This window comes from Furipterus horrens, unplaced genomic scaffold (genome assembly GCF_987537825.1).
Source record: "Furipterus horrens unplaced genomic scaffold, mFurHor1.1.pri manual_scaffold_7, whole genome shotgun sequence".
Classification (NCBI taxonomy): domain Eukaryota; kingdom Metazoa; phylum Chordata; class Mammalia; order Chiroptera; family Furipteridae; genus Furipterus; species Furipterus horrens.
In genome coordinates this window covers 18,117,806-18,133,463 of record NW_028327177.1, presented here as the reverse complement: position 1 = coordinate 18,133,463, position 15,658 = coordinate 18,117,806, and the positions used below count along the sequence as shown (strand labels likewise).

General features: G+C 35.6%; 1 protein-coding gene across 3 annotated transcripts in view; it reads right to left on the bottom strand.

The window, feature by feature from the left end:
• CSMD3 (CUB and Sushi multiple domains 3) overlaps window positions 1–15,658 on the bottom strand; it is a 908,638-nt gene that overhangs the window by 445,088 nt on the left and 447,892 nt on the right. For all 3 annotated transcript variants that reach the window (XM_090283433.1, XM_090283434.1, XM_090283435.1), the window contains one exon: window positions 8,211–8,314. In XM_090283433.1, coding sequence (XP_090139559.1) covers window positions 8,211–8,314 — 104 coding nt within the window. The remainder of the gene's footprint in view (window positions 1–8,210; window positions 8,315–15,658) is intronic.

Sequence of the window (15,658 nt, the reverse complement as noted above, 5' to 3'; positions counted from 1 at the left end):
AAAAACACCCTTTAAGTAACTTCACTGGAGAGAAAATGAACAAGAGTGAGAGTGTGCGAGAAAAGGCTACAAATGGACAAATGGCAGAAGCAACACATCTCTGAATTGGGAATTTAAGTTTGCAATTTAAATTTGCATTATTTTAGGGATTTCCATCTGATAAAACTATATGGAGAACTTAATGCTGCATATGAAATCTAATTACAGTGTATTCTCTATTAATAATTTTTATTCCTCATAACTTTGTCATGAGTATATTTTGGAACCAAAGGATCAAGGTGAAATGAGGTAGCACACAAATTATTTCTAAGTTAGTGAATTGCAAAAATGGCATGCTTTGTACTTCAGGGAAAAAAATTGAGTTATTTTTAAAAACCTTTCATAATTCCTTTTTTGGGAGGATGATGTTAGCTGTTGAACACATTATGACTTTACAGACTATACCTTTTTATGGAATAAGACAATTGCTTTTACCTTTTAGAATCTAAACATGGAAAAAAATGAGAAACAAAAACACCATAAGTTTCCAATGTTTAATTCAATCTTATGACCTAAATACAATGTTCTGTACTTAGTTAAGTATTTACTGAAGTGATTTATATGTGCTTTTTAAGTTAATCATAACTTATAAAATTAAATACCATATTTTTCACTTCATAACATGCACTTTTTTTCCCACAAAAGTGGGGGGAAATGTCTGTGTGTCTTATGTAGCAAATATTGCATCACAGACCATGATGTGTATTACCTGACCTGTCAGCAGTGGTGACAGCTGTTAGAAGAGGAAACAGTGGGCCCACGCAAAACCGCTGGGGACGCTTAAATGTCCCACTTTACTGCTGAATCTCAGGGCATCTGGTCAGTTGCCCTCTGCCTCTGCCCAGCACCCAGGACCTGGGAGAGTGCAGAGAGCCACCTGACACTCCCAGCTACAACCGCTGACCTGTGGAGTCAGCTGAGGCTAATAACAGGTATGAGGCACAGTGGCAACTGCCAATTGTCTTTGACACTGGGTGGGGTCTGTGTCAGTAGAACAGCCTCCAGTCACCAATCACTGTGTCTTAAGCTCTGCCAGTCACGAGAGGCAGATAGATGGAGCTGAAGTGACATGTTCTCTGCTGGCTACTGGCTCCGTTAGATGCTACAACTGTCTTGTTTACTGCCATACTGTTCCTAGTGCACACCAGATTTCTGTGTGAGGAGGCCAGCAGTAACTGGGTGAGCAGCCATGAATGCTGAAGTTTGTAGTATATAAAGGGGGTTATGGTGGGGTCACTGTTCTAGCAGTAACACAGGCACTGAGGGGATTAAGGGGCGTCACTAGCTGTAACAGGCACTGGGGGTAGCCCGCCAGAACCTGTAACTAGAATAGTGATAGTCTCAGTGACTGTTAGAACTAGTGATACCTCTTAACTCCCTCAATGCCTGTTATTAAAGGCCCCCATAAATTCTGACACTAGCGATGATGAGTTATTGGGGTTCCCAGAAAACTAGAAGAGTGCTGAATCTTAAAGTTTCACCTCATTTGTTAATGACAGTGATGATGGTTCTAAATACCGCTGTTGACTGCTGTTCACTTTACATGGTTGAAATGTTATTCTGTTATATTTTATTAAATATTTTAGTATACCATTTGGTTCAGAATATTTTTTTCTTGTTTTTGTCCTCTAAATCTGGGTGCGTCTTACAGATGGCTGTGTCTTATAGTGCAAAAAATTATGGTATATAGGCTGAATTCATCCTCTCATAAATAAAATAATTTCAAATATTATTTTCATGGTTTTCTGCTAAATGAATGTATTCTTTATTTTTAAGCCTATTTTATTGATTATGTTATTACAGTTATCCCAAACTTTTCCCTTTTGCCCGCTTCTGTCCTATACCCCCTTCTTGTAGCAATTCCCCCCTTAGGAAATGCCCATGGGTCGTGCATATGAGTTCTCTGGCTTCTCCATTTCCCTTTATATTCTTAACACCCCCCTGTCTATTTTGTACCTACCAATTATGCTTCTTAGTCCCTGAACCTTTTCCCCCATTCTCCTCTTCCCACCATCCCACTGATAACTCTCCATATATTCCCCATATTTATGATTTTGTTCTTGTTCTAGCTGTTTGCTAGTTTTTTGTTTTTTGTTTTTAGATGCTGTTGTTGATAGTTGTGTTTGTTGTCATTTTACTGTTCATAGTTTTGATCATCTTTTTCTTAAGCAAGTCCCTTTAACATTTCATATAATAATAGCTTTACCTTGTCTGGGAAGCACTTTATCTGTCCTTACATTCTAAATGATAGCTTTGCTGGATAGATCAATCTTGGTTGTAGATATATGCTCCATTTTTTACTATTTTTTCTTACTATCAGCTATTTAAAATTTTATTTTGGTGCCAAAAATTTCTCTCTAGGATATGAATCAAATGTAAGAAAAAGTAAAATATGGTTCACATATAGGTAAAACGATAGCTAAATTTTCTAAATGGAGACTAGTTTTTACCTCTTAGAAGAGGATTATTTAATATAAATTCTCTCCAACTGTGGTTTTTAAATAAGTTACTGACAACTTACCATGCCACATATGTAATATTATATTCAAATATGGGCAAGAATTCCCTTTGCTGATCCCATCTCTTAGAGGGTCTTCCTCTGTCCTTTGCCTACCCAGCTCCTCCCAGCTACATCCCTGCCTGGAGCCTACGTCTTTCCCCCACTCCACCCCTTAGATTCTAGACTAGTTCTCAGCTCACAGTGTGATTAAGTACAGAAACTGGAAGGAAGTTTTAAAACTTCTAGAGTTATTTGAAATGATAATTGTATCTGGTAACTTTCACAAGGAAATGAAACAATGAAATTGTATTCATATGTATTTTTATTTCCTTTTTCTAGAAATTTATTTTCCTTTCACATTACCAAAGTATCACTCCAAGATGGATGGAAAATCAAACCAATTTCCTATTTTACAGTTTGTTGAGAAGCACTATTCTATAACTCATTGAACCTGGAACCCTGGAATTCCCTGCTATCTGGACCTGTGAGAGCCTTTTCAAGGTCCGCATCCCCTAGGCTGGGACACAGGACCCATGTGTGCACTGCTAGGACCAGCTGCCAGTGTCCCCAGGGAAGTATGGGTGGTTTGAACTTGGAGGCTGGGAAGTCCATATGCACTGTGAAGGATGGAGCTGACATTGGAAAGAGAAGGTGCCCAGCTACAGGCTAGGACTGGGGCCACACAGTTCCATGTCTTCATGCCCTAACAAGGAAATCACACAAGTACTAGAATTCTAAATTCACACTTGTCCTTCCAGGTTGTTATGAGAGTATATTTGTCAAGGTAGAAGGGTGGAACATATTGTATTGAACAATGTGTAGCTTGATTTATAACTTTTAATATTTAAACTTTTGCTATGTGAGTTTCCATTTGCATTCTTATTCTGAGCTCTGTAAATGCCAAAGTGAGTGGGCTTACAGCTGAGAAAGGTAAATTTATTAATAAATATGCTTCCAGTTCACTCCAATTTGTACCAGCTCAGTGTGTGTGTGTGTGTGTGTGTGTGTGTGTGTGTGTGTGTGTGTGTGATGGATACAAATCCAGTAAGTTCTCCTATCACAGTCTTAGAGTTGAAAGGGACTTTTGATCTAATTTCAACTCTGTAAAATCTCTGCTAGCTAGTCAGGCAGCTTTTATTTGAATGCCTCTAGGTGGTAGAAGCAACATAAGTTCTGTCAGAACCATCCTTACTCAAGGAAAAGAGAGTTAGACTTTTAGAGGAGTGTGATTTTGTTTCTGAGGGAGGAAAGTGAGTTTTAAAAACATGTGCTCATTATAGACAGATGAGTATAGGAGAAACATGGGAATCACATAGATATTTTCCAAATTAATATAGTTTCTCAGAGTAAAGGGATTATCAGAAGTGATGAAGTAGAACTACTGGCAAACTAAGGACAAGATAAAAATAGGAATGTGGGAAGAGGAAAAATGTAACTTGTTTTCTCTCATCCCCCTACCAGTGACAGAAGAAAAGTCTGCTTAGTCTGTAAGATGCAGCTGTTTCTACTGGACTCTTCATGGGTTGCAAAGGCATGCCCCATCAAAATATTTGTTCTTCATCTGGTCTTATGCCGCCCAGATAACTTTGGGATCCTCTTCAAAAATTAGTTGTAAGCCTATTTACTTCACTTAATTATCTCATGATTCCTGCCTCGTTTGTTAATTGATCTTATTTGTTTAAGACAAGATTTAAAAAATCATTTTAACATATCTCTACCTCTGTCTTGCTATATAAAAGGAAGCAGGGGCATATAATCTGCACTAATAATGAGAATTTTGAAAAGTACAACAAAAGCACTAATGTAAATGTATCTTTTGGAGCGGTGTGTGGGGAGGAATTCATTGAGGTCAAATGAGAATGGGTTCAACATTTTCAAAGAGGTCGTCGTCGTCGTCGTCGGCAGCCGTCCGTCTCGAGAGACGATGGTGTAGCTTCTTAAGAGTCTATCTGCACCGCCGAGAATGGCTGTGCAGTCCGACTCGGGAGTGACACGGTATCTGTCTCCTCCCGTGTTGAATCGACATCTTGTGATGACGCTGGAGTGTCCTCTCCAGTGAAGCTGAAGCTACAGAGCCTGGGCAGGGTGATATGGAGGGTCTGCTGTTGCCCATGCAGCAGACCCCCCCTCTCTTCACAGCTGAAGGGTCCAAGGGAAAGACGGAGTCAATACAGCTTGGCTTCAGGTGCGCCGCAGGAGTTGCCGGTGTTGACTACAACATCAAACCGCCTTAGGGACTCCGGCTCCGGATTTTCTGTCGGGGTTTACTCCCTTAGCCTTTCCCCTGAAGAGGTATGCCGCAAGGCAGCGGAGGTTTTTTGGAGTCAGAGTTTTCCTTCTCTGATGTGCCCTGACTGGAAGATGGAACCAGCGACACTTAGCTCGCAGGCCGACGCTCAGTCCACTGAGCTAAACCAGCCAGGGGTAGATGTGTGAAAAGTGAAGGACCCTGGAATGTTCACACAAGACTTCTGAATAAGAAAGAATTCATGTTTTACACATTGTAGTCTATATTTAAAATATAAAAGGGTATACTCTCAATACCTAAAAATTGTATAGTAAAGATCATTGCCCTAGTCCCTCTTACTTTGGTTTTGCAAAAACATATAAAATATATATGATTACAATAAGGTCTTCATCTAAAGAATCTTGTGTATGTATGTATGCTAGTCACATAGAGTTATTAAAACAAATTTTTTTTTCATTATCTCTCCCTCTTGGCTCTCCCATACTCTCACTGAGGATCCAACTTATGTCTGTTGACTGAACAGTCTAAAAAGAAATGGTCACAGTTTGAAGCTTTAGATTTTATTCCCACTGGAGATGAAATCCTCAATGTGAACCCTGAATTTGATGGTGCAGGGAAATCCATTTGGGAATTGTCATCCTTTTGAAAATAATATTTTGTGACCATTCTGTGCTATTAATGTAATAATTTGCCCTGTAAAGATAACATCAACAGGTATATAATAATTTATAATTATCTTCATAATGTTTAACATTGTGAAATAGTAAATCATAGAGTTCAATTAAATTATTATAAATATTTTCAACATTAGGGATTGTACAAATTACTGCTTAATCACAATAAATGTACTCTTTCACATTTTACCAGTTCTAATGGTTGGGTATTTAAGGTAACAATTTTGATATATTTCTTCCGTGTGTTACTGAATTACTATAAATATATATCCATAGTTTTTTTTTCTGCCTGTAATTTATGATGTATACAAGCTCATATTTTTGAGGCATTATCCAAAAAGGATATATCACTGTAAACTCGTATATTAGTTGCACAAGATGACTTCTGATATTTAATCAGAATCTGAGATACTGTTTTGTTTTGGGGCAGACATAGGACAAAGACCTTTTGGTCAACTGACTAGCTAGCCTGCTTTTCCCTGTCTATGTTTTAAAGACCCTTAACCTGTTCTCTAACTTAAACAGAAAAAAAGATATGTCCCATCACATACACATTGTACAGTTTCATTTCTGAAGTATATATGATGTGATCTATCAAACATGTAGAAATATAGGTCTCAAAAATGTGAGAATCATTCACCAAATTTGTTATCTATCATTAATGTCCAAGACACTTCCGCATTTATAAAGTGTCAGATAAAGGAACAGATACAATTTTGATCCAGAAAATATTAAGTAATATATTCAAGGATAAAACCAAACTTTGTGTTGTATCAGATGTCATATACATACATACATAGCTTTAGGCACAGGCAGGCAAATGCAGAAGTTCTTAGAAGTGCTAGTGCCAAACAATACAAGAATTAGTGAGCATGAAGAACCTGTACCCTCTCTAAAAGGGGGTAAGAAAATAGTTCCAGTCAACTTTTTCTATGTAATAATCCAGGACTAGTGTTGCCAGTTTTTGAAAAGAAACCACAATTTCAGACTTTTTGTATGTAATTTTCAGTTCTTTAAAACTCTGTACTTCCCAAACAACAACAAAGAAATACATCTACTGATCAGATTAGCTCTATGGCTGCCAGTTTCTAATCCAATATTACAACATAGTGAAATACAAGCTATCACATATAAAATCACAAATAAATCTAGGAGGAACAATAGCTTATTTTTAGAAGGTTTAGTTCAATGTAGTGCAATGCCTACCAGGCTCATCATTCTGACAAGAATGCTGAGGCTTTTTAAGAGGGGAAAGTGTAACAAACAATTTCAGCACCACAGCCAAACGTAGACCGTGTAAACTGCTGACCCTTTCATCCATCCTATCTTAAGAAGCACAAAATGAAACCATAGTAGGTCCAGAGGAAGACAACAAAGTTGTGGTTGATCAGTGATATCCATGTCGTGGGGAGAGAAAGAGGTTAAACTTGAAATCATACATGAATAAGGGCAGCTAAGAAGAGTAGAGTTTTGCTTTGTTTTGTTTTGTCTTAGCTTTTTTTTTTTTTTTTTTTTTTTTTGTCACTGTAAGAATGAAGAGGTAATAGTATTGGGGACCTACACATTAAGTAAATCCTTGGCTTTATTATAAGATTCTGGAATAGAAGAGCTTTTAAAATTAACAAGCAAGTAAAATAAAAAAAGATAAGAGAAAATAATAGAATAAATGAAAATAAGACTACCTTCAGTCAATTTACACAGTAAGAAATACATATATGATAAGCACATTACAACCAGAAGTTGTATAGGCTAAAAAGGATTTTAAAAATATTTATATAAGCAGTTCTCAAACTTTTGGTATGCATAAGAATTACCTGGTGAGTCTATTAAAATGTAGATTTTGAGGTCCAAATCCCAGACGCACTGATCTAATAAAACAGGTATGGGAGTTCAGAAATCTACATTTTAAATAGTGCCCCAGGTCACTGTGATGCAAAAAGCCCTATTTTGAGAAATATTGGCTTGATAAAGCCTGAACTGCAAGTCAAGATTTATGAAACAAATTCTGAGAGAAAGCTTAGCCAATGCTTTTGAAGTTCATAGCAAAGTAAACAAAGCACTTTACTTGTAACATGCCTTCATGCCATCATCAGAGGTAGACAGTTGGAACAAAGAGCCCAAGGCCCAGCAATAAATAAGTTCCCAACATTTCCCCTTCCTCTAGCTTACATTAAAAACCATATTTGATCTATTTTAACTATAGTAATTCCGAGATAACTGACGTTCATTGCTGGTTCACTATTTCCAGTCTCATTGCTAAATACTTCCAAGTTTCAAACCACTGATAAACTCAACTTCAGATCTTGACAGGTAGGGATGAATTTACCACCAATGAGTGAGCAGCACTGATCAGTCTTTAGTACCAGTATGAGTCTCTGGGATCAATTTTATAAACACACACACACACACACACACACACACACACACACACACACACACTCTTAATTCTGTGAGAGCAAAGCCCTTTTCTAAAATAAGGCCCAATCAGCCACTTTACGGTTTCACTCTAGGCCTCCAAATCCAATGAGCTCCTCTCTGGCAATGCATTCTAAGAAGCTATGTTTCAATGAAGTACATTCAGTCCCATTGAAGGAGGACTAATTAATATACCAAATGTAGGTTTATGATAATAACAAAGGCTACTGTGCTGCTTCTGTTGGGGGTAGTGAGTGATCAATTAAAAACAATAAGGGTAAAATTTCATAAAGACCTGAGAGGCAAAGTCAAGAATAAAACATCGAGAACTTACACTTGGAGCACTGTCCTGGGGTCTCCAACTTCTCCTCCATCACCAATTGTCAAAGTATCATAGCCAATCTCCAGATCGAATTCTTCAAAATTTATCTGGATTACCTAGCAGCAAACAAAAACCAACATTTCAAATATAGAGCATTATGTAATAAAAACAAAAAGAAAGAGCAATGGCAGAAAAAAACATTTAAAATATACATCAGACATTTCATACTATGGTAGCAGATCACGTCAGACTGTAGCTCAAGTTCAATCATTATAATTATCGCACATCTGCATTGTGCCTTCTGTAATAATTTTCAATGAAATGGCATGGCTTCTGTTTATAGAATACTCATATGAAGTAGCTGAAGCATGATTCATGCAAATCTACTTTGAGAAAGCTTTATAAAAAAGTACATGTAGGTGGAGAGTGGTTTTCCATACATTTGCATATATTTTTATAAAACTAACATGAAAAAACACAGAATATGCTATTTCCATTAAATAGTAGAGCTTTAAAAATGTTACAGCTAAATTTGAATCTAGATTACCAGTTTTAAAGATATTGGGGCCGGAGTTCAAGTTGGCAACACAGGAAGATCCTGAACTCACCTCCTCCAACAGACACACCAAAGATACAACTATACATGGCTCATTTCTTTTTGGAAATCATCTGAAATCTAGAGGAACTGCTATTCTCCACAACGAAGGATAAAGGACCACATTGAATGGAAGAAAAGGCAGAGACACTCACAAAAAACGCACCCATGTCATGGCAGCATACAACAGGGAGGGATCTCACCAGACAGGCACCTCTCCAGGAAAGGCAAGGGCTCGGTGTCCCACACCTGGCACCCTAAACCCTGGAGTTACACCAGAGGGACAACCACCCAAAACATGCAGCTTAAATACAAAGCACAGTACTTATGAAGACGCATTAAACCATGACAGATAATTATCATTATTTACTAAAACATACTAGTGCATTCCTATTGTTTATGCTCCTATGCAAATATCCATATTTAATTAAATTGAAATTTTTAAACTTGGAACCTAATATTAAGAATAAGGTGATTAAGAATCAATACAGTAAGAAATTACATAAATACTATCCTATATACAATCATTTCTTGAGCAAAGATAAATTTATAATAAAGAATTATTCATCACCAGATAAACAAAATGAATGCTTTAGGTTACGAATATTAGTGGAAAATAAATAAAAAGACATTTATTTAATAATTATCATAACTATTTTTATCTTTGGTATCCTAAAAATAAATTCTAGAAAAAGAGATTTCATAACCTGGCTTTTAAAAGCTATATAACAAAAATCTGTGATTATAACTCTTTTTAAAAGTGACTTTATATTACCATTGACTAAAGCAATTTTCCAGTCAAGGTTAAATATAGAATATATAAAAATATTGAATTATACAATTTACATGACTGCAACTAAAACTTTTGTTTCCCAGTTTTAATCTGAGTTAAATATAAACACTCCAATTAATAACTGCCTGTCGATAAAGATTTATGTTGTTTCTCCTTTTTTGCTATCATCGGCAACTTGGTTATGAGCAATATTAAACATTTTCTGATTCAAGCACACAAGCATATCTCTAGGTTATATACTTAGGAGTACAATTTCTGGATAATAAAGCAAAAACTCAAATTCATAATGTTGTGTCATATGAGTTTCCAAAATTGCTCTACTAATTTAAATTTTCACAAGAGATATACATTAGATTTCATTATTTCTACCAATGTATAGTATGTAAAAGTGATATTATTTGCATTTTCTTCATTAATAATTCAGTCGCATGTCTTTTCATGTGTTTGTCATTTATGTTTCCTTTTCTGCTACATAACTATTTATATTTTGGCTAAATTTCTCTTGGAAAGCTTGGCTGCTGGTTATTTATTACAAGAATTCTTTATATCAGTGATTTCAAACAGTTTTCCATCACAGCACACATAGGAAAGAATGGATACAATGAGGTGAGAAATGAAAGTTTTTTTTATTTATTTTTATTTTTTTTACCCAGGTCCTGCCCGGCCCTGTCTGACAGAGAGCAAAGATCAATATTGTAGTCCTACCTGTAACTCACCCATAATGCATCATTCATAATACACATTTGAGCCTGGCCCACCTGTTGAGATCAGCTTTATATATTCTGGATACCAATCCATTACACGTTACGTGTGTCACAATATCTTCTTCAAGTTTATAGCCTGTTTTTGTCTTTTGATAAGAAATAATCAACTTTGCTAAAATTGGACTTGTTCATCTATTATAAGCAGAACTTTCGCATTGCCCTATAATCCAACATTGTAACGATATTTTCTTTAAATGTTAGTCTTTGGGAACTGACTTTTCTAGAAAGTATAAAGTAGGTGTGCATGCTGAGCAGAATTCTAAGATGACCCCCAAGATCACCCCAGCCATGTACATAGCTTATATAATTACTTCCCCTTGTATGTAGGCAAAATCTATTCACATGAGGAGGTATAAATCCCATAATTAGTTATATTATATAGAAAAATATAAGGGCTATTATAGTTTCACAGATGTATTTAAGGTTTTTATTCAGTTGCCTGAAGTTAATCAAAAGAGAGATTATCCTGGGTGGGCCTGACCCAATTAAGGGAAGTTCTTTAAAGAAGGTCTGGAAGTTAGAGACAAAATTAATTGGGAGATTCTCTCCTGTTTGCCCTTGAAGAACAAAGGGTGGTGCTGTGGAGGGGTCCAGGTAGCAAGAAATAGGGGGTGGCCATTAGAAACTGAGCATTTTCATCATACAATCCCAGGAACTGAACTTTTCCAACCATCAGTGAGCTTGGTCGCAGGGGTCTCAACACCTTGACTTTAGTATAGTGAGACTTTAATAAGAGGATTCAGCTAAGCAGTGTCTAGACCCTTTCCCCATGGAAACTGAGATAAATCTGTTTTGTTTCACAATGTATTTATTTTGGGTAATTTACTATATATAAACAAAAAACTAGTACAGCATCACTTTCACTTTTTCTTTAACTCCAATATGAACAAGAAATTGTCTCAGTACATTAATTGAATAAATAGTACTCATTTCCCCAGTGATCTGCATGCAAACTCTGACATATACAAAGATTTTATATATCAGGGTGTTGGTTTGGGGGCTCTAGATTCTATTCTTGTGTTCTGTCTATCTGTCCCTGAAGGAACACAAGTTGGCCTAATTTTTTTTTTATACATATGCTGAAACATTTTTGTTGTTATTATAAATAGTATTTATATTTTCAAACTGTTGGTTTATAGAAATACATTTATTTTTTGCCTATTGATCTCATATTTAGTTGATATGGCTTCTCTATTATTTAATTTTTTTGTAAATTACCTATATTTTACTATATAACAAGCATGTCTTCTATAAATAACATTAAATTCTAGCTTTTAAGCTTTATTCTTCTTTTTTTTTTTAGCTTTATTCTTTATACTTTTTATCTAAACTTCCTTGGATCTCTTGTATAAACTTTGCTGGAATAGATGATAGTTAGCTTCATTAAAATGTATCTCATTTAAAAGGGAATGCTTCCAATGTTTCAACACTAAGAATATTGTTAAGGTAAATAATAGTTTATAAAAATGAGGAAGTTTGCCTCTCTGATTTTCCTTGCTGATTTATCAAAATTTACTGACATTATAAAATAAATTGACAGGTGTACCCTCTCTTTTATATTACATACGAGATTACATAAGTTTGAGAATAATCTGTTTTTGGAAGTTGAACAAAACTATCCTGTAAAAACATCTTCACCTCCTTTTGCGGAGTTCTACTTGACATTTTATTGCTTGTTTATTTCATAGGTAGAGTTCTTTTGCTTTGTTAATTTACTTTTTCTTGAGTCTATTTAATTTTTTCCCACGCTAGTGGAAGCAATATATTTTACCACAGTATTTCCTTCCATTGACTTGTAAATTCTCTCCCATCCCATATTAAACAAGCAGCTTCCAAAATTTAACGATTACATTTAAGATTCAGAGTATCTGTCATACTTGCATGCTACATACACACACATCCCTTACATTAAATGATCTGAAATGTTTCATCCCCATTTTGGGGAGGAAGTTTTCACATCTTAGACTGTTAACACCTGGTTCTGAATTGAATGAAGCACAGCATGTACAGAAATTCAAACCTGCTATTGAATCTAGTGATATGTTTATTCAATCTTAATGGAAATTTAGTCAATTCTACATTTTGTATCTTTTTTGAGTATTTATTTTTCATATATATATATATATATATATATATATATATATATATATATATATATATATCGTCGTCGGCAGCCGTCCGTCTCGAGAGACGATGGTGTAGCTTCTTAAGAGTCTATCTGCACCGCCGAGAATGGCTGTGCAGTCCGACTCGGGAGTGACACGGTATCTGTCTCCTCCCGTGTTGAATCGACATCTTGCGATGACGCTGGAGTGTCCTCTCCAGTGAAGCTGAAGCTACAGAGCCTGGGCAGGGTGATATGGAGGGTCTGCTGTTGCCCATGCAGCAGACCCCCCCCCCCTCTTCGCAGCTGAAGGATCCAAGGGAAAGACGGAGTCAATACAGCTTGGCTTCAGGTGCGCCGCAGGAGTTGCCGGTGTTGACTACAACATCAAACCGCCTTAGGGACTCCGGCTCCGGATTTTCTGTCGGGGTTTACTCCCTTAGCCTTTCCCCTGAAGAGGTATGCCGCAAGGCAGCGGAGGTTTTTTGGAGTCAGAGTTTTCCTTCTCTGATGTGCCCTGACTGGAAGATCGAACCAGCGACACTTAGCTCGCAGGCCGACGCTCAATCCACTGAGCCAAACCAGCCAGGGGGAATATATATATATATATATACACACACACACACACACACACACACACACACACAGTACTATTCCTATATTGCGTAATAATTCAATATTAAACTATTTGAGAAACTGACAAAATATGTTCAAAACTGGCTATACCGTTCTACATTACTGCAGGCAATATAAAAATATTCCAATTTTGACACATCCTTATTAATACATGTTATTTTTTCATTAAAAAAATCATTATTAGTGTAACAATCCCAGTGAGTATTAAGTGGTATCTTATTGTTATTTTGATTTTCTTTTTCCTAGTGCCTTAATTACATTGAGTATGTTTTCATGCACTTATTGGTCATTCGTATATCTTCTTTAGAAAAATGTCTATTCAAGTCCATTGTCTAAAACTGGGTGGTTTGTAGTTTTGTTAATTGTAAGTATTCTTTTTTATGAGCAGGAGTCTACATTATTCAAAATACCATTTGCAAATATTTTCTCCTAACTGTACACACTCTTCACTTTTTTGATGGTGTCCCTGATGCACAAAAATTTTCATTTTGATGAATTCTAATTTACCTATTTCTATTTTCTTACCAATATTTTTGATGTTGTATTTAAAAATCCATTGCCAAATCCAAGGTCATGAAGGTTTACTTCTGTTTTCTTTCAGGTGATTGTGGCTTCATATCAATGATGCATTTAGATCTTACATTTGTATATGTTGTGAGGTAGAAATAAAACTTTATTCTTTGCAGATGCACATTCAGTTGTCCTAGCACAATTTCTCTTATATTTAAGTGATCCTTTCCTACCTTCTTTTTTGGTAAGAAGGTATTCATTTCAGGAAAATTGGACAGCTAAAGAACTATGGTAAACCAGAAGCAGTACTTATCTTAGCAAAATAGCCCTTACTCTTTAAGGCTCCTAATTCTACAGTATAGTGTCACAGAGATCAAACTCAAGCAAGACAGAACCAATTACTTTTTAACCATGAAAGCATACACAAGATTACTGAGGAGTAAGATCTACTTCTCTGTTGTAGCAAATTCCCGGGTTATCTGTCTCTGTCTTTGCACTGCTTGACAAAGATCACACAGGAAAAAAGAAAAAAATTGAAACTGGTGCATATAACTTAAATCCTTAAGTTTTGGCACCTTTAAAGCTTGTGAGTACTTGAAAGCAGCAGGTAATATAAAACATCTTCCTAGAATATCAACTTTACATTAACATCTGACATTAAAACAAAAGGCAAATAAATGCATAATTTACATTAATTTTTAGCAGATGAGACTTCCCACAAGCTCCTGCTATCTTTTGTATGGTTCCATCTGCTTTTGAAAAGCTTTCTACTAGCACATGGTTACTTTTGTCAGAAAATAAAAACAACTATACTTCTTAAAAGTTCTATTTGAAATGTCTTGAACACACAGCACTTTTATTCTGGCAGGTCGCATACACCTGGAACAAGCTCTTCCCTGGGTGACACCACCTAGCTAGAAGGAAGGTGGGGAGATGCTATTTTAGCTTAACTGCACTGACAATATTTACATCTTTTAAGTTAAATTTTCCTAGAAACATTTCAATTCTGAGAAAGTTTTCAAATTCATTGTCACATAGTTATTCCCTTTCTCTAGCGTATGTAGGTTCAGCATTTTTTTTCTATTTCCATTTCTAATATTATATAAATGTGTCCTCTGCATCTGTTCACTACCTGCATTGTGATATATATATGAAAACTTGCAATGTTAACCATTTTAAGTGTATAATTCAATGGCATTAATTACATTGACAGTGTTGTACAACTCTATAACCACTGTGTGTATGTCCTATGGCATGCATGCATAGTCTTGTAGATTTCCTTTGCTTTCTTATGAACCAGCAAAACTCTGAAAAAAAGCTTTGTTTTGTTTTGTTTTTTAATTTTAGTATACTCTCATAACACTTTATCTGTCATCCTATCAAAAGAATAAATTTCATGACCTACTTCACCTCAAACCATTTCACTATAGATACATGAGTGTATTGCATTTAAAATTAAGGACTGTCTCCTTTTATGTGCCTTAACAAGCCTAATAGACTAGCGACTGATTGATTGCTAATTCTATGCAAAACCCTTCATAGTCATTATTGTATAATCATGTCTTAAAGACTTTGGACACCCATTTAATGGTAGATTTTATTTTGCCTGAATTGTAACTGAGATTCATGCATGTATATATGCCACAATGAGAACTCTATTCAGTTAAAATTAAGTGATGGATTAATTAATAACATATCCATACTTTCAGATAAGCACTTAACGACTGAGCTGTCACTAAAATTTTCGATACTTATAATTCTTGAACAGTTTTAATGACACCCAACCACTATGAAGCTAGAATAGTCTGAATTTGTAGAACACATCCATTTTAATTTGATTCACTGAGGCTTAAATTAAACATTACTACTCAAATAGTACTTTAAAAGTAAAATATATGCATTAATTTAAAAAAAAAACTACCTTTGTCTCAAGTGGACACATTAATATGAATAAAGCATTATAATAAAGCTCAAAAATAGCACATTGAGTCATGTCCAATAGAGAAAGAAAATTAGTAGAATGTATAAACATAATATTGAGGGTAAAAAACCTTTGTG